The sequence below is a fragment of the Alligator sinensis genome, unplaced genomic scaffold (assembly GCF_000455745.1).
Source record: "Alligator sinensis unplaced genomic scaffold, ASM45574v1 scaffold293_3, whole genome shotgun sequence".
Lineage (NCBI taxonomy): Eukaryota > Metazoa > Chordata > Crocodylia > Alligatoridae > Alligator > Alligator sinensis.
Genome location: NW_005842604.1, coordinates 268,956 through 288,704, shown reverse-complemented (window position 1 = coordinate 288,704; position 19,749 = coordinate 268,956). Strand labels below are relative to the sequence as shown.

Genomic DNA, 19,749 nt, shown 5'->3' with positions numbered 1-19,749 from the left:
CGGTAGTGGCATGGGCCCGTGCTCCCACAGTCCAGTGATGCAAGCTGTGGCAGGCAGAGGCTTATGGTTGCAGGGGGAGGGGGAGAGATGAGACTGGGATGGGAGGTGGCAGGGCTGGGCTGGCCTTGCTGCTGAGACCTGCTGACTTCCCCTGGGTCCTACTGCCCCTAGCTCCTGTCATCTTTGACAGGCAGCCAGGAGCAGATGAATATAAATTTTTCTAAATTTTTTAGGGGCCCTCTGGGCTGGATAGAATGGCCTGGTGGGCCAGATGCAGCCTATGGACCATATTTTGCCTACCCCTGCATTAGAGGTTGTCATAATATTTATTCTGCTCATTTGGAAATTCCTATTTTCCTGTTGTTCACAGGCTCTGAAGTGGGAGCATCTCCACAAAGTGGAAGGAAAAACGTTGCAGCTGAAGGAGCACTGCTACCACCAACCCCCCCATCACCTAGGAACCTGATACCACATGGGCATAGAAAGTGTCACAGTTTGGGGTACAAGTCAGTATTTTATTCAACTTAATATTTAAATTGTAAAGTATATTCACATACTATATTGACTTCTAATGCCAAAGATTTGCCTTTAAAGGAAATTATTTTCATTACAAATTTTACTCTAAGAAACCACAAAATGCAACCATTTATTCTGCTTTCGAGTTGGAAAAGTATGCTAGTAAGAGTTTGTTTATTGTTAATCATCAGTTTTCGAATATAACATCTTACTGCTTGATATTGGAAAAGTGCTAGCCACTTAGAAAATTGTATGTATCAAAGTTTTACTACAGAGAACATAATCTTTGGTGGGGGGGTGATGATGAAGTAGGTTGGGGGAAAGATTTGGAGTTGGTCAGTATCTGGCCTTTCTGATTGCAGCCTAAATTGAGAAATGGTATACCACTGAAAACATACTGTATTCTTTGCAGTTCTGTTTCATAAGAAGGTCTCAAGGACCCTGGCCACACATTACATTTAAGATGTGATTAATAAGGTAATTGTATCTTAAGTTGTGAACTGGCCACACATCCAATCAATTAATGAGATAATAAAAAGAGTAATAAGCCACAAAGTTTATTCCACAAAAAATAGGTAATTACCTGTGTGGCTGGTTCCTGTCACACCATTAATTGAACATGAGGCCAGAGGGAACCCCATGGCTGGAAGTCCCGTCAGCTGAGCCAGGCTCCCAGCTGTGGGAACACATCAGACATCTGATACATCTCTGCAGCTGAGAGCCTGGCTCAGCTGATGGGACTCCCAGCCATGGGGACGCATGGTGCACACCTACAGCAGGGAGCCCTGTCAGCTGAGGGGGCTCCCAGCCACAGGAGCTTGCCACTTGTTGGTTCAGGGGGAGTCTGGTATGATCTGGGTTGCTTCCTGTACTGTCAGTAAGGTGTGATGTGATCTGATATGGGATCCCACAGTCATGCCTCCTGCCTCGCACATGAGGCATGGCAAGAGGTGCAGTTGTATGGATCATGTATCAGACCCTGTCACACCTTTACCTGCATGTCTGGTGAGGCCCAAGGAAAAATGAAACAACTCTTTCTTAGTTTGCTTTCCTAACCTGGATTTCCACATTATGCATTTGAATGAAAACATGCATCTTTGGTTGTTTTTTATAAAAGCGTTTATACTTATGTGATTTAAGAGGTTGTAACAAGTCTGGTTTTGTTCACTTTTTGACACAGTGAGAATAGATCAAATGAAATTCTTAATCTGTCATATCTTGTATAATATTTCTCAACTAAACAAGCTTTCTTTAATCATAGCTAATATAACTGACTCAACTCAGTTAAAACAGAATATTTCAGTGACAGATTTTAAATTGTGACCAAGTAATATCAGCAAAAAAAAACCCCTAACAAACATTTTGTTAGCAATTAATATCAATGTATTTTATTCACTATCTAGTTATAATTATCTAATTTCTCTCTTCTCTTATGCCTGTCCACTTATGAGGGGCTTTTTATAAAATGCATTCAGCTTTTATTGTTTGAAAATGGATTCATCTGCCCTTTTATGTAAGAGCTATGTTAAGTTATCTGTCTTTGGTCATATGAAATTTCAAGTCTTTTCCTTCAATTGCTGTTGAAAAACAAAATATATACCAAATGTGCCCCTCTCCATCAAAAGAATGGAAAGAAAAAAATTTCCTTTTGTTTTACATATTTGTGCTTCTCAATTTTGTACAGCACCTAAAAAAGAAGATAATTGGTATTTAATAAATCCCTTTTTTGGAGGATCTATTAATTAGATCAAATGTTGAAGCAATTCTTACATGTTCTGCCCCAGGCGATCTCTAGAGCCCCCAAGTAGATTTATTACTGTGTTACTGATATGCAGGTCTATAGATGATGAGGCTCCTATGACTGGCAGCTAGTCATCGAGTTAAATCTCTGCACTTGTCTCTACCCTCCTTAGTGGACTTTTAAAGATTGGCTTTATGACCTGTAGGAAGACTTTGTCCAATGTTAGAATAAAGCCTTTTTGTTGTGACTTCTGTTTCTTAGCCTATTTTATATGGTCTTTTACAGTGTTAGCCTCCTTGGTTAAAACACAGAAGGGCATTTTGGGCATAAGGGTAGTTTTGAAATAAAACCATTTTGTATGCAATGATCATTTACTGAACCACACCATCTGTCTTCATAGTAATAAATGATGCGTGTGTTTGACAATCCTGCCATTAGCATTCCCCACTGCTATGTAATTTTGCATTTATTGCACGTGAAATTGGTTTTATTTCAAAATTGCCGTTACTTTCTGAAACATCCTTGTAGCTTGATTTCTAAAAATAGCAATTTCCACCAAGCTACCTGTGAAATGTCATATCATTGTGACTTCATACCCCTTTTTGTTCTGCTTGTGGTTTCTGCATCATTGAAACATTCTGTCCTTTGGGTCTATAGTTACCATTCTTGGGGAGGAAGCAGGCTCCTTTTTCTTTCTTCATGAAGCTTTGATTGTTTTATATTAAAAGAGTCGAATAAAATCATGTTCACATTACTGCTTGTTTTGACTACAATTTCTGTAGATACTCAAAAATGCAGCAAAAGAACTCTAAGGTACATCTCTTCTATCACTTACACTTTTCTTAGGGGTTACACAGGTCATCAAAAGTCATCACATTTGTTGTAGTACATACACTTTCAGTGAGGAAAAACCAGCATCTACATGTTCATGTGTTGTGCTTTAGAAATGGCAGATTCAACACAAGAATGGCAGATCCATGACAAAAAGCTACCGTTTCAAATGGAGGCATTTGTGTAACAGAATCAGGTGTTGCCACGGCAGCAACAGCTGATTGAATAAGTTCGTCACTGAGCCTGTCCAACTCAGACAGGCTTCCTTGGGGCAGGGAGAGCTAAGGAGCAGCCTGGCTGGGGAGTGCACCTTTGTGATGACTTAGTTGAGTTTCAACCAGGGGTTGTGTATGCCTGCACACCCCAAAGCACTGTATTTTTGTACGTCAGAGGTCAGTGTCAGGTTTTTTTAGGCATCAGTGCAGTGCATAGCATATTTGAGCAAATCTTTTAGCTTTCTTTTGAAAATATACCCCAAACCTTTCAGTGTCTCCTTGTTTTCCTTGTCTTCTTAAGAAGGAAAACCATGAATCTTCTGCAGTTCAGCTCTTTGTGAAACCACAGAAGAACTGCATATTTTAAGAATTAGGATAAAAATCTGAAGTTCATCTGCCCAACAGTTAGACTAACATGATCTCATTTTGGCTGATCATATATAATACATGAAGCTTTTCAATTTTAAGAGCTCTTGTATTGAAATTTAAAGTATTTTCACTTTCATTTCTTGCCCCCTCTCCTCTGTTCTCAGGAGTATTGTACCAGTTTTTGATACTAAGAATCTAGACAAACATTACTATATTTTTACTTCATCAGTGAGTCCCCAGTTCTGTCAAGGGGTACCATGCAAAACTACACACTATCTTTCAATACCTTGAAGCACTGGCTATTGAAATTTATTGAGAGAAATGTTTCTGTCCTTATTTATTCCCAGTTTCATACATAAAATGAACACGGCAGAATTTAAAAGTGCAACATTCCCTAACGCAGGACCAAGACACCTATTGGATGACAGTGTCATGGAACCTCATGCCCCATCCAGGGGGCAGGCGGAAAGCTCTACCCTTTCTAGTGGAATTTCAATAGGTGAGAAATCTTTCTAAGAAAGTGTTATAATATATCTTTTAGTACAGTTGACTTGAGGGTGTGTGCCAGCAGAAGTACAAGTAATAGCATTTTAGAATAAAAATAAGTATGAAATGGCAGAATAAATAGTATGAACTGAACTAAAAGTTGACAGATTATAGGAAATAATAAGATTATTTTTAAGCTTGTTTTAATAGTATACTGAAACATTGTAGCCCATTATCTTCCAAGATGTTTTTTCCCAAGTGAATTCTTTATTCTAATCATGCCAAATTAAAATGTTCTGTCCTGAGTTATAGATCTTTATTGACAATGTGTTAGTAAATTGTAAATTTAAGTTCTAGGTCACAAGTTTCAGAAGTCATACCATGTCAAGTCTTTAAGTCACTTTATCTGTGGGGATGATAATATAATTTTCAGATATTTCAGAATGCCAAAAATGTGTGCACTACTGAGTTATTTATCCATGGGTGTACCACTTGGCATATTAATACCAGTGTAATTTTCATCAGTTTTGTGCATCGATGTAAGTTGCACTGGTGTCTTGAGTGGACAGATGGCCAGCCTCCTGAAGTAGCTGCTCAAATAGGTACTATTATAGTATTTCACTGGTATGTGGCAAGGAAGCTGGTGATAGGCTGTGTAACTTAAGCAAGGGGTTTACTTTGGAATGAAATAAACTAGTGTTGTGGACCTACAAACAGTACATATGCATGATCCATAAAGACATCATTGCATAATCATTGTGTAGATCAATGAAAAGGGTATTAAAAGTATGGGCCACAGGCCAGATCTAGCCCATGGAGTTGCCATATGGCTTGCAGGGCTCCTAGAGGAGTCTGGAATTCAGGGGCAGAGAATGGGAGCAGGGTCCAACACAGAAATCGGAGGCATGGAGCCCTGCTTGGGATCAGCATTGGCCTCAAGCAGTTTCAGGGGCAGTGGAGCAGCAGCTGTTAACAGCAACTGCTGCCACAAGAGTCCCATAGTCAGGTTTGGCCCAGGGGCAGGGTGATTTTGATGGGCCTGGTATAAGTACGTCAAACTCTAAGAAAGCTCAAGGAGGATGTAGCTTGTATGATCCCACTTGCATCTTTAGCTCAGACAACTCTGGTGCCTAGTGTTACGAAGGCAGTCTGTTTAGATGCAGCTTACTTTTTATCCCACCCCCAGTCACAGATTAAGGGAATTATATTTCAGATGGTCCTGTTACTGCTTGAACAACATAGAAAAATCCATCCTAATTAGACTAGAATATCTTTAGTAGTAACAGAACAGATTTAGAAACACAGTGTCCAATGGAAAAGATTTTTATTTGGGGGTAGAAACATCAAGTATTGCCATTTGTTGCAAACATCCCACTTATTTTGGATTATTTGCTTTTGTTATAATTAGAAGCACTTTTAGTTCAGTAAAAGTTCATTTACCAGTTGTATCTGTTTATCATCAGTAAATCCAAGAATACAAAGGAGTTTCACATTCCAAGGTTACCAGATTTTAAAAGGGTCAGAGTATATGTTTCTTTTGAAAGAGCTTCCACCTTAGAGGGAGCTAAATGTTGTGGCTAGAATGATGAAAACCACCTTTTAAACCATTAGTCATGTGTTTTTGTTTAACATCTTTTTATGAAAAGTTTGGTTTTACTTCAGTGCTTGTATTAGGGGAAATGGATACATTAATGATAAGTTCACCTTATATGACTTTTCATGGGGATGAGGTCTTTCTCATACCTCTGCCTAATTTATTTCTCAAGACCTGTTTTGGAGTTTTATATTATTCAAGTTCCTTTTTCCATGATGCCCCCTTTCCCCTTTCTTGCCATGCCTTGATGGAATTATTTTTTGTTGTAGAAGGGAGGCTGTCCTAGGGTCCCCAAGTGAGCCCTAGCCTTCTTTGACCAATGGGTTCCTTCTGTTTCCAGCTGGCCTACAGCCCTGTTCCTCAAGCCCTAATCAGGGCCTCCTTTGTTCCCATCAGTGCCTCTGGGCACTCATCACCTCTGGCAGGGCTCAAAATCTAGTATGCTCCTTGGGTACCCTGTGGCCGCCTTTCCACCCCTTATATCCAAACCAGTCCTCCAGTTTCAAACTAGAACAAAAGTTCAAGCAACCACTTTAAACACAGACAGCCCCCCCGCCCCCAAGTTGTCATACTACTTCCCACTCTCTGGCTCTCAGCCTTGTGAGCATCTGCCACAACTTGCAGCTCTCACTCCCCACCAGCCTCAGCTGGCAGGAGCTTCTCTCGCTGTCAAGTTCAGGGCTGCACTCCCCTATGCCGCTGGAGCCCAGGCTTATATCTCCTGGCTCCTTCTGCTCCTGCAGCCTCCAGAGTAGCTTACTCCAGTGTTCTTGCTGCCTAACCAGGGCTCTGCCCTGTTGTCCTGTTGGTTGGCTGCTAGCTCTGCAGTAGGCACTTACTGCCTACTCCCTGCAGTGCAGTCTTCCCCCCCCCCAGGACATCCCTGTAGTAGCTTCTCCCTTAAAGTAACAGGAGCCCCTAGCTCCAAGTTGCACCCCCCCACAGCTTAAAATGGCATGACTTGAAAAGCAGTTTATGTATGCTGTATACATAGGATGTTTCCTTGTAGTTAGATAAGAATAAATAATTGGATGTTTTATCTAGATTATTTGTAGTCTATGCCAAAAGAATAAAAAACAAAGTCTAGTTCCACCCAAAATCTCAGGTTGCTTCTGCACATTGTTTAGAAATGTTCCGATCACAGCCATTTATGTGCCTGATGCATGGAATACAAGCCGTAATAAAACACTAAATGAGAGATGTCTAGATCAATGGTTTTCAACCTGTGGTCTGCAGGTCACTGGGGGTCTGCATACTTTCAAAGGGGTCCACAAAAGATCACTATAATCAATAAAAAGTATGTGAATAACCACACTTATAATTCAAAGGGGTTGGTACCTCCATTTCAAATTTCCAAAGGCATCTGCAAATAAAGAGTTGAAAACCACTGTTCTAGATGTTTCCTTTGGCAAGAAAGCTCTCTGATCATTATTTAGTTAAGTTTCCAATATCCTGCTTCATAATGCGAGATCACTGAGAGTCTGCAAGAGTATAATATGTAAAGACAATCAGAAGAAAGAGACAAAGCTACTCTATATGTCAGTGGTGCTCAAGGTGTTTGCCTTGTGGGCCAGATGAATGGTATGGGGCTGGTCCACAGTCTGGATTGGGCTCTGTGCTGCCCCCACTTGTCAGGATTGGCCCCTGGGGCTGCTCTTGCCTGGCTCCACATGCTGAGATTGGGCCCATGCTACCCTGTGTGCCTCTTCTACTGCACAGGACCACAACCTTCAGGGTTCCCCAGGGGTAAGTGGAGAGCCCTGTGGGACAGATTACATGGCATGAGGGACCAGATCTGGCCCACAGGCTGGGCATTGAGCACCCCTGCTATATATTCATTAAAATATGGTGCTACAATGGACACAGGAGTTAGTGATATGGCTGGTTTATAAATAATACTGAACTATGACATGTGATCAGCCAAATTTGTCTCTCTCTGAAACTAATGGAATTTGCAAGCTGTAAATTTTACTCAGTGTATATCTTTGTAAAGTGGCTAACTAGAGTACATACAGTATAGGTAAGATCTAAATGGTTGAAATAGTTAAAATATTGTTGGGAGAGCAAGTTGAAACTTCACCTGGAGTAGGTTGGTTCCTTCCCTAATTTTATCAGATCTGTGTCCATTTACACTAACTGAAGATCTGGCCGCAAAGTTAGGTTGCTTCTTCATTCCTTCATAATGGATACATATAACTAAAATGAGTTGTTCTAAGAAGTGGGTTTCCTATGGCTTGTTTTTTACACTAGAAATTCACATTTTCTATATGCTGCAGACTTGCTATGGTGATTAGAGCCCTATAAAAATGGTATCATAGGAACCAAGAGAGTGTGAGTTGAAGATCTGAGAGAAGAAAGAATTTTTAGTCTGAATATTTTTGAAACTCTAGAGTTGGTTTGTTTATGTTAACACCTGTTAAACTTCAGTCACTAACATTTGGATAAAGGAAGTCTGTGCTGAAGATTTGGTATCCTCATGCTTTCAGCTAAGGTATTAGAACTCCCAGTAAACAAAACTGAAATGTTTGAAAGGTCCCCCAGTAAATTGCAGGGAAATGCAACTTGATATTACTGATATTTAGAACACATTTAAAATAACCAAAAAAAACCCCAACCCTTTTCATCCATCCTTTTTACATCACAAAGTAGTAAATAAGGATGTGAACCCAATTTTTCAGAAGCCTGTATAGGTTCCTTGTAATTCCTAGTCTATTACTTTTCAGCATTATGGAAAACTAGTAAGATGTTTGTTTGTAGCAAGCATAGCATATTACCTAAGCATCAAAGCATTTAAGAGTGTAGTTAATTGAAGTGTTGAAACTAGCTACCAGGAGCCATGAAGATAATTGGAAAGATAGTGTTTAGTACCATATAGAAGGATGGTTTAGTAGGGGACAATCCTGCGTTGAGCAGGGGCTGGACTAGATAACCATGTGAGGTCCCTTCCAACCTGACTTTCATCTGATCCTAAGGAATAATTTAAGAAGGGGATTGTTTTCAAAAAGTATTGAAAGAATAGTCTAATAGTGTAATTAATATTGTTGAAAGAAAATTTAGCTAGCTGGCTAACACATTTAAATAAATTGTTTGATTATCCTTTTTTGCCATCATTATGGATATAGGATTTTTTCCCAGTAGTGTATGTCCAATTACTTTTGCTCAAAAAAATTAAAATAAACACATGAAGATGAAATGCAAAGGGTGGGGGGGAGATTAGGCTTGTATGCACCTTTTGTTACTTTAAGTAGTACAAAAGTGTTGCTTATTAAATTTAAAGTTCTACTTTCTTTAGATATGTGAGGAATACCGTATCTTACCATGTCTTTTTATTTCTTCCTTGAGGTTTCCTGAGAAGACTAGATTGTTTTCTCCGCCCTTAATTAAAGGGTGGTAGAGCTGAATCTTGTATAGGTTGTTTGCATATTTATACGGGTGTTTGAAGTACAGTAATTCAGTTTTTACAAACAAAACCAACAGATCAAGGTAGTATGATTTTAGAATTCTTCCTCAATTATTCAGACCTTACTTCTTCAGTACTTTTGATATCTACTGGTTTTCCAACTAGCTACACCTTGTTCCAGGAAATACAGGGTAGACAAGACAGAATTTCTGATGCAGAAAAGTTGGGGGAATACCCCTTAAACAGTTTTTGTACATTCTAAAAACAAAATAAGATTTTAGGGAGGAATTTACTATTGCTGTTAATAGACTGTCTCACGTTCATAAATTTATGCAATGAAATCATATGTGCATGATCTGAAAAGATCATTTAACCTTTATAAAACTAGTGTTATATTTAGAATGATTTTTTAAATTACAGAAAATTTAATTTAAGTAGTTACAATTTTATCTGATCTTGTGTTTATATCTGGAAAAGATGGAAATGGGTGGGGAACATATAAACAAAATAAATCTACCTTTTGAATTATTTGTAATAAGTCTTTAATGTAAAGTCTGATTGGCAGTGCTGGGATGGTTTTCACCAGAAAGTGTCTCAGAAGAAGAAATAATTTAATCATTAAAAAATGTAACTGTACAGAATCAACACTGAAGTTCATCTGAATTATTTATAGATGGTGGATGTCAGATATGAAGGCCACAGGATTCAGCCCCCCAAATATTGTACTAATTGCACTAAACTTGCTTTAACTAGATTCACGTAATAATAAGGTTTAAAATAGACATTAAACATTGGAGTGCTAAACAACTAATGTTATGGAGAGACTCGAAGAGCATGTAGAACACCGTGGAATTGGCATTGTAAGACGGTGACATGAATCTTAAAAAGAAGACAAATTCTGAACTTAATTTCAAGGAAAACAAAATTCAAGATGAATGCTAGATAGCAGCTCTGCTTAAAAGTATGAGATCATATAGGTTTCAAATAAATCATTCAATACCAAATATTTTAAAATTTAAAGAGCGCTTGTGATAAGACACAGACATTTAATTATCTGACTTCCTTAACTGAAACGTAAGTGTGGTTTTCACTTTGACAGGTCTCTGTGACACGTTGGGAGTTCTGCCCATTCAGCTTTTAAATTAATTTACATAGTATGGCTATACGTTCACTTTGGATTAGCTTTTTTTAAATAGTCAGTTACAGGAACTGAACTTCATCTGTTCTGATTGCTTTATTTTTCTCATTTGTTTCAATGGAGGGCACAGACCACAGTTGAATTGTGACCCCATTGTGCTTGGCGTTGTATAAACACATAGTAAAACACAACTAGATGTTGTGAGGGCATTGTTGTCTTGTTTGGATGCCGGGTACAACTGGGAGTCATTGAGAATACCTGACAGGTTCATAGGCACACCAGTCAAAAGATTCTACTCCCAGTATTTCCTAGTCCCAATGGAGAAAAAGGGATAGACACACCCAGGCTTTTAGCAGCCTCATTGCTCTCTGTATGTTCATCACTGTACTAGCTTTGACTGAGCACAGAGTTCATTGGCACTTCAGTAGTTTTGGAGTCAATACAAGCATATCTTTTCTAACAGAGGTCCCAAATGATGATAAACCTTTTCTACTTATTCCTGTCCTATCCCACCCTGAGGGAAAAGGAGCATAGTTTAGTATATCTGTACATTATACAGAGTGCTAAACTCTGACTGAGGTCCTTGCAGGGGTGGTTGAAATCTGTGCACCTGAAACAAACACAGCATAGATAGTTACAATCACTCCAGAAGAACTTTACTCTTTAGACTGGTGGATAGATCTGACTCAAGTATGCAGCAGGATACCCTTTTTGCAGGTGCTGCTGATAAAGACCCTTGTTATGGACACCTCCACTCAAAGGTGAGAAGCCCCCACAGATCAGCTGAAGGTTCAGGTAAGATATAGCACATGCATATTCTGGAACCCAGGTCAATTGGACTGGCATGGGAAGGTATTCCTACCCTAAGTAGGAGCCTTAATGATTCATATGTTCACTATCACAACTGCAGCAATTTACTATGTCAGCTAGAAGGAACCAGATCTCTCCACAATTTTTGTCAGGAAGCTATCTACCTCTGGAAGTCGTGGTGGTTTCTATACCTTCTTCATAGTAAATACAGCAGCAATACACCTCAGCAGAGACCTACCTGGGGGCCATAAATGGTCCTCAAGACAGGATGTCTTTTAATTGATGATGATAGTTTCTGAAGGTGGACCTTTTTAAAGTTCAACCAAGTTCCCACAGTTTTGGTCCAGAAGAGAAGCGAGTCAAGGCTCCATATCAGATACCTTTCTATTCTCCTGCACTCCTTGCCTGATGTACGCTTTTCATCCTGTTCTTATTTTACTTGGGGCCTTTAAGAAATGGAGACAAGATCCAGGTCTGGGTTCTTGTGATAGCACCCACATGGATCAAGCAATTTTGGTTCTAAGATCTAGTGAGCGTGTCAAGACAATGGACCATCAAGTTAGCCAGTTCTGCTTGCTTAATCTTAATGAATCCTTCCTTTGCTTGGACCAGTTGTCCATGTACCTAAGCCCCTTGTTGTCTGGATGACTACTTCAGAGAGGGTGTTTGTCCTGTGGTGCAGGACATATTGCTTCAAGTAGACCAGTGGGGGCCAACCTTTTTGGCAAGTATGCCACAAATTAGTCTCATGGTGCACCCCCCACCCCCGCCCCAAGTGCCATTCTGATCCCTTTCCTTTGCCCAGCTGGCTGCTCTGCTTTTGTTCCCTGTCCTGTGCTCCTGAAAACCTCCTGTTCTGCTTTCTGCTCCCTGCCCTACATTCCACTGTTGCGTGTTCGCCCCCTGGTCTGCTGTGTGCCCCACACAGATGCTGTCTGTGCCTTTTGTGGTGCACATACCACAGGATGGCTACCCTTAAAGTTAGGGTGACCATACATCCTACTTGGCTGGGACAGTTCTGAATTTTAAAGGCCAGTCCCAGCCAGTTGGTAAAAATTAAAGCAAGAATCCTAGAATCGCAAGGACGTATGCTGTGTTCCACCAGGGAGGTGGAACAGCATGGTATGCCACCTCCTTGCTGTACCACCCATGCCTCTGCCTGTCAGCCTCTGTCACTGCCTACAGCAGCACTGCTGACTTGGGTGGGGAAAGGGGTGGCAATGTCCCAGATGTTTCAATTGTTCCTGATTTCTTTATGGTCAGCCTGCTTAAAGCAGACTAATGAGCCAAACAAGAGTCTGTCTGTCTGTCTGTCTGTCTGTCTGTCTGTCTGTCTGTCTGTCTGTCTGTCTGTCTGTCTGTCTGTCTGTCTGTCTGTCTGTCTGTCTGTCTGTCTGTCTGTCTGTCTGTCTGTCTGTCTGTCTGTCTCAGAATCACGCTCACTACTAACAGCTCCATTACCTGCTATCCAGATTATTTATTATCCTTGAAACACTGCAGTATATTCCTTAGGGCCCTGCTACATGTTCAAATTAAAGCTAGACAGAAACCACCTATAGAGTTGTTAACAGCTTTTCAAGTACTAACTTTGTAGCTGGTTGGCTCTCTTTATACCTGGATAGACTTTTATATGGTATGATAATTACTTTGCATGTGTGGCTGGTCTAAATGTATTGCATGATTAACCAGTTAGTTGCATATTAATTACTATGCACTTGTGGCTGGTCTTACTTTGCATGTATGACTAGTCTAAAATTATTGTGCAATTAAATTACATAATATATGTAACGTGTGATAGGGGCCTTAGTTTAATGAGTACACTTAGCAGTGCTATCTGCTAACCATCCTCCTTTTCTCAGGGGATTGTCATTCTGTAATATCTTTGGTGTTGAAGTTCCTCAAGGGGTTCATGTACATCTTCCCAGAAGGCTGGGAGCACCCGCCATCATGGGACATCCTCTGAGAATTGGTTTCTGAGTAGAATCTCTGGATACACACTACATGCTTAATGAAGACTGAGTCCTTGGTGGCCCTCACACTTACTAAAAGCATAAATGAAATACAGGCTTTCAGACTGAACCCACCTTAAATGGTCTTCCATTTAGATTTGATCCATATATATTTCCTTCTCAGGTGGTCTTTGAATTCCACACCACCTAGTCTATTCAGTTACTGCTTTTCTTTCTGAAACTACTTTCTTCCCTTAGTGAAAAGAGTCTCCATGTTTTGCATGTTGTGAGAACGTTGTCTTTTTATTTGGATAGAAATAAGCCATTTAGATGTACACCTTGACTTTCTGTATGGCATATGCTGTAAAGTTGAAGGGGCAGCTGGTATCTTTACAGAAGCTATAGAAGTGATTCTTAGCATGTATTTAGATCAGAAAGATCCACCTGGACTTGTTAGGGCTTACTTCATTTTTGCTGTGATGCCTTCTGTGGCTTGCCTGGTAAATGTTTTCATGTAGAAATATGTATGCAGTATGGAAGCATGGAGTTCAGCCTACATTTTCATCTTTTGTTATTCCCTGGTAGAGGTTTCCATATTGGATGTGGATTTCCTGGGTAGACCTGTAATTACCTTATAGATGAAGGTTGCTTCTATGACCCACCCCCCAAGTTAGGCTATTTCCCTAATAAGATTCTAAAACTTACCCAAGAGAATCATTCTCAGGTCTGGGGGACTCTCTTCCTTTTTATACCATAATATAGCAAGTAAACAAGAAGCAGCACAGAGACACTAAAATCACAGTGCCATTTAGAGGAACCAGTGGACTAGGCTGGTGAGAGACTGGGCTAGCGCTGAGCAATAAAAATTGCTTGAAGGTAGGAAGCAAGGTTGGTAACTGGGGCTAGAAAACAGGGCTAGTCTGAAGGATGGAGAGCCAGAAAGGTAGATCACTGGGAAGAAGCATTGACTGTGCTGCAGTTGATAAAGAAGGATGGATGGTCCATTGGTTAGAGAAGGACTTGTACTATTTGGATTTCCTGTGTTGATTCTGGACAGGTCACTTAGCTTCTCTGCACCAAAGTTCCCCATTTGTAAAATGAGGGTAATAGTACTTCCCTACATCATATGGATGCTTTGAAGTTAAATATTTTAAATGTTGTGTAGCGTTTGGACAGTACGGGGAGGGGGGCATAATATTATCTATGAGGTTAATTGTCAAATTCAGAATCCCTTAACGTAAATAGAAGCAGTTAAGAGTGAGCACACTGGCAAATTAATACATACAAATAACTGAAACAAATAATTTTGATCTTATTGTATTATTTTAAAGATTTAAAGTGGTCTGTTTTGAGTTTTGTGTATGTGTACTTAGTTTCAGCTGTTAAAACCAAGGCATGTGTAAGTTATCAAGATCTGAAAAACAGCATGTAGGGCTTTTTTTAAATGAACTACTTCAAATTCCTGAAGTCCTAAGCAGCAACTTCATTCTCTAAAAAGTAAAATCTATATGATAAAAAAAAATTGGTGCAAGTTTTATGAGCACATGCATTAATTTTCATGCCTGACTGAGGGATTTAATTAATACTATAATTGCAAATTTGACACTTCCATATATTCATATCTCAGTTGTTAATTTTTATGGCATCTTTTGACTCCATCCCATATATGCTATTTAACAAAATAGTTGCTCTGATGTCTGACCTTACATCTCATCTTCCTGGAATGTGGATAATCAAAATTTACAGTACATTTAAACCTTGTAACAGCCATGAATGGAATTTAACTTAAAACAATTGTTTCATGTCTTCCAAGTCGTAATTATTTTTAAGATATTGGAGATTCCTATGAGTGTTTGCCTTTTAATGGGAAGCAGTTTCTCATGGCAGGGCTCCAGTACATTCTACAGTATCTAGGTACTTTGATGCCATTTAAAATACATGCAATCCCCTTTAAATAGCATTTTACTAGGCATGAAATAAATAAATGAAAATTTGGGAACCCATTCCTCCCTTACTAGTTACCTTTCTTTTTAAATTTGTGCTTATTGTGGGCACCTAAAACCAGCCCTTTTTCAGATCTATGCCTCGTATTTTAACCTCAGATTCTTAGAATTAAAATTACGAAGGTGAACATTTTATCTGTAACAAATATTACATGGTTATTTCTCCTAATATTTAGCATAAGAAACTGCCAGTTAGAACAGTTAGACTACAGATGGCATAAAATGAGGAATAAAGTAGTTTCAAAGTATCATCCATTCTGGTTCTAGGTAGCAGTGATGGTTCAGAACTTAGTGAAGAGACTTCATGGCCAGCATTTGAAAGGTAAGAAAACCTGTCACATTTAAACCTATATTTTCAGTTCTCTTCAGATAGTACTACTTAAACCTATCACTCAACCCCAGAAGTGAAATGTCATTTTAGTGATGTTCAAGGCTCCCCTCTAAAATAAACTGGATGATACTCAGTGCTTCTGGGTTACAGTAAAGCCAAGTGAGGAGCATCACTTTACCATTATTAGCTGACAGCTTTGCTACCTGGCTTATGGCACAATGCAAAACAAGCCAGACTACCACTAAGCTTGTACAATACTCTCAGCATCATGTGCTACCCCTCATTTTCTCATCTTCACATATCTTCAGAGTTCCCATCTTTTGCATTCTTGCTCTGTGTCCCCTTGCTTTGAGGCTCTCCCATCCCACCCCACTCAAACTCCTCGTTCTTGCTTTCTTTTCTACATAGGAAAATCAACTATCACTACTTGTCCTATGAATAAAGAGACGCAGATAGCTACATTGCTCTGAAGTCATGCAGGGCAGGATGCCTTACTTAGAGTTGCCTCTCTGAACAAATTAGTCTCTATGGCTGCATACATGCATTCAAATCATCCAGGGCAATTCTCCCAGGTTCGTTTTCATGAGCAAAAAAAACCTGACCTGTCCAGAAGTTCAAACAATAAAGCAATGAGCCTGCATTGTAAATGCTGGGCAGTAAAGGGACCTTACAGCACACAGCCTAGCAGAAAACTTTGCAGACTTTCTTTTATTTGTTTGTTTATTTTTAAGTGAATGTAGGCAGGGATCATCGGGGAAGGTGGGGGCATGGTTTGTGCCATGTACAGAACAGTCCTCTAACCTTCCCTCCCCTATGCTGTGTTTGAACTCAACTAAGGCTGGACAGAAAGTGTGCTTGTATGCTTCCCTGCATCCAGGTGCTGCAGTGTGATTCAGGAAGGGATCAAGCCAGAAACGGAATACACCCCCTAACTGCTTCAGCTCTGGGCATTTCCAGCCCAAAGTGCTCAGTGGGCGTGTTCTTCTCCCTGTTTGGCTGGGACTGACACATACTGTTCCTTGCCCCGTGGGAGAGTGGGGAGAACCAACAAAGCATGCTGGGATTTTGGAGCAGGACTCTGAACCTGCTGCCGTACAGACATTCTGTCTCCTGAGAAATATTCTCCAGAAAGCCTCTTCACTCAGGTTGTTCCCAAGTTATTTTTCTCCCCTAGTGGCCACTTTTACACTGGAAGAAAAATTACGAACTTCTGTATCCTCAGGGTTGTACCAGGCGAGGTACATCCATTCATAAAGCCCAGGCAAAACCGATCTAAGTTTTGCAGTTTTTTGTAAGCAGTGTAGTTTAGATCAGTAGTGAACAGAACATACATCTGTCCTTTGGGTGAGAGAGGCAAATCTTAGACTGGGCTCTACCCTTGTTAAACCTCTATGTGCCAAGCTTCTCTTTTGTTACAGCTATAGACTAGTTTTTTTAAACATAATATTTTTTTAATGAGCAATTGCAGTGAATTGAAGTGTTTAGCCTACCACCTGTTTATACACAATCTGCTTTCATATTCATGGAATCCATCAGTCTAGAAACTGACTTGGGTGACCATGCCTACCAATATTCATGGTAACAGCTTACTTGGTAGATACTTTGGCCAAAGTATTTGTTTATGGCTAGTAATTGTAACACAGTCCTAATATTTTTGCTTGTGGCTAGTACAAGTAGTTCAAATTGTAGAAGTTCCCAGTGGAGAAGAAATTTAAAGTTTTGCTCTACTATCTCTTCCTATAAGGACTGTCCAATTCATGGAAGGAGCAAAATAATTGCCCTTAAAACAATTCATTGCATAAGTAGCTAAAACAGTCTCTTAAGAGACTGACTGTTCTTGAGCTAACTCGTAGTCAGCACTAGCCTCCAAAACTGTTTTGAAATTTCTACTCCTAGAATAGGCATCAAGTCATATGGATGTAGAAAGAAAATAAAGCTATAAAGAGGAGAATCTGGAATTTGCATATAGTCTTTCTTATCTGTTTTGCAAATAACATTTTAAAAAAAAAAACTTTTTTTGTTTTTCCTGCTGTACTCCCATGAAACTAGAGAGCATGATTGGAAATGATTCTGAGACTGAGATGTGGATCTTGTCTTGAGTAACTCTGTGATTCTGGTTCACTAGGATGGCCAAAGCATTTATTTCAAAGTTTTAGAGATGGTGCTGAATGTTATCCATTGGCATTGTGACACAGCATGCAGCAGTTAAAGGTTAGATGCTGAAGTTTCTCTCATTGGCTGTCCTTCTGAATGTTGGTAGGTATGTTTACTTAGAATAGCTTGAATCCAGACTGCTGGATTGCTGATTATGGGGAAAAAACAAATATAAAAGTAAGAATAAGTTTTATTTCCTTAATTTGCTTGAAAAAAATAGATGCAGGTCACAAATACACAACCTTTGATCTCTGTAAGTTAGTTTAATTAAAATTAAGTGGAAAAGCTATCTCTAAATTTTTAGAGATACTTCTTAAAAAGTAAAAAAGATTAAATAAAAAATGAAATTACTTTTTACAAATTCAAAGATATGTGGATTGCTTAAGGCCAAGATTTATTCGTGTTGGACAATATTTTTTGGAGAGAGAAAATAGGGTCATGATTTGTTTGTAGAGTTGTTGAAGATTCTTATCTCTGGGCATGTCTGCACAGGATGCTTGAAGGCCCATTAGCCTAAACTTAAGGTGCATTAGGGCATGTGTCTACACGTGCATGCCCTTAATGCACTTTTAAAATGGCAATTTTGGGCTAATCGTGCCTAAATTTGATGCTTGCAAATGCAGGTATCAAATTTAAGCACATATAGTTAAAGTGCACCTGTAGTTGTGTTAAAGTGCATTAACTGTGTATGGACTGACGCGGGACTAACTTTATTCCCGAATCAGTCCACACACAGTGCTAATGCACTTTAATACCTGTGTGTAGATGCCTGCCTAAACCCACTTAATGTGGGTCACCAGAGTCTGGAACACACTCCCAGCAGAGCTGATGCAGTTGCCCTCCTTGGTGGTGTTCAAGATGAGGCTGGATAGGCACCTTGTCAAGCTCGTCTGAGCCCAATAACTTCCTGCTCATGGCAGGGGACCAGACTTGATGATCTTACAGGTCCCTTCCAGTTATGATTCTATGAATGCGCATTAAATTTAGGTGTGCCTAAATGCATGTGTAGACATGCCCACTGATTATGAAATAATTTGAGTTAGTAAAAAAAATGTAAAATTTCCATCTTGTTTAATCTTTTTTTTATGCTTAGTAAGTGCCTTTTTCAAGACAGCTGTTAGTTTCCAGAATTTTATTTACCTGTTGTATATAATTCTAGGTCCAAATCAGAGCTTGATGTTCTCTTAATTGGTTTGGTCTCAATTTTACATAAGGTTGAGCTAACTATACCAAGTTATCGTTCAGATAATGCAAACTGTACCTGATATAGAAGCTGATAATGCAGACTGTACCTGATATCTGTTGTTCTGATATTAAGACAAATTGCCTGCCAAGCTGGTGGTTATGTCATTAATCATCTTCTTTCTTCAGAGTAGACCTACATATATTTAGTTGTTAGTTGTGAAACCTTTATATGCAACACAATGGCTAGGAAATCCAAGGACCAGGGGAAATATAATCCAGATCTTCAACTACCTTTTATTTACTCAAATACATGTCTTACATTCGCATACAAGGAAACCTCACTAAATACATTGTCAATCATTAAACTGCTGCCAAAAGCAGCATGTGCTCATAATGGAACCAAGCTATGAAGTTGATTGAATGCAGTCAACACTGAGCATGACTATAAAACATATATGGCCCCATACTGATTGATAAGAACCTTTTTTTGTGTGGCCCTTAAAAAACAGTCACTCCCCCAGAAAAGAACTGGTACTGGGCCGGATGGTACTGCAATATCAGGCCAGCAGCAGAGGGCCAAAGCCAGCCCTGACACTCTCCCCTTGGTGCCAGAAGTGCTTGATCCTAAAACGACTGAGATTGATGGGAATCTACCGGAAGAATAAGTTAGTGTAGCCCATTTGGATAAAGTCTGTGGTAGTGCCCATTGCCCTCAATCCCTCTCATTGCCAACTCTTTTTCAAGTCAGATGAACCAGTGTATTAAATAAGTTTTGACGTCCTCTTCATTCCTACAGCTGAGCTGAGCCTTTCTTTCCCACTTTCAAAAATTCCTGTTTCTTCACCAGCCTTAAGTGTCTGGCAAACATCACCAAATGGTTCACCCAAGAATCCCTTGGTCACCCTCTCTTTGTCTTTCTCATATGATAGGTGTGGACCTACACTTCATTATGTGGAGCTGGGCCCCTATTGCCCCGTCTCTCATCTGCATAAACATTTTTGGAGGCTCCCTAGACTCACAATAAGAA

General features: G+C 39.7%; 1 protein-coding gene across 2 annotated transcripts in view; it reads left to right on the top strand.

Moving 5' to 3' along the window:
- Positions 1 to 19,749, top strand: part of RALGPS2 (Ral GEF with PH domain and SH3 binding motif 2) — a 218,787-nt gene that overhangs the window by 170,821 nt on the left and 28,217 nt on the right. Inside the window, exons 12-15 of one of the 2 annotated variants that reach the window (XM_006033019.3) lie at positions 371 to 506; positions 4,020 to 4,171; positions 11,008 to 11,085; positions 15,320 to 15,374. In XM_006033019.3, the coding sequence (XP_006033081.1) occupies positions 371 to 506; positions 4,020 to 4,171; positions 11,008 to 11,085; positions 15,320 to 15,374 (421 nt within the window). The remainder of the gene's footprint in view (positions 1 to 370; positions 507 to 4,019; positions 4,172 to 11,007; positions 11,086 to 15,319; positions 15,375 to 19,749) is intronic. The other variant, XM_006033021.3, reaches the window with a different exon arrangement.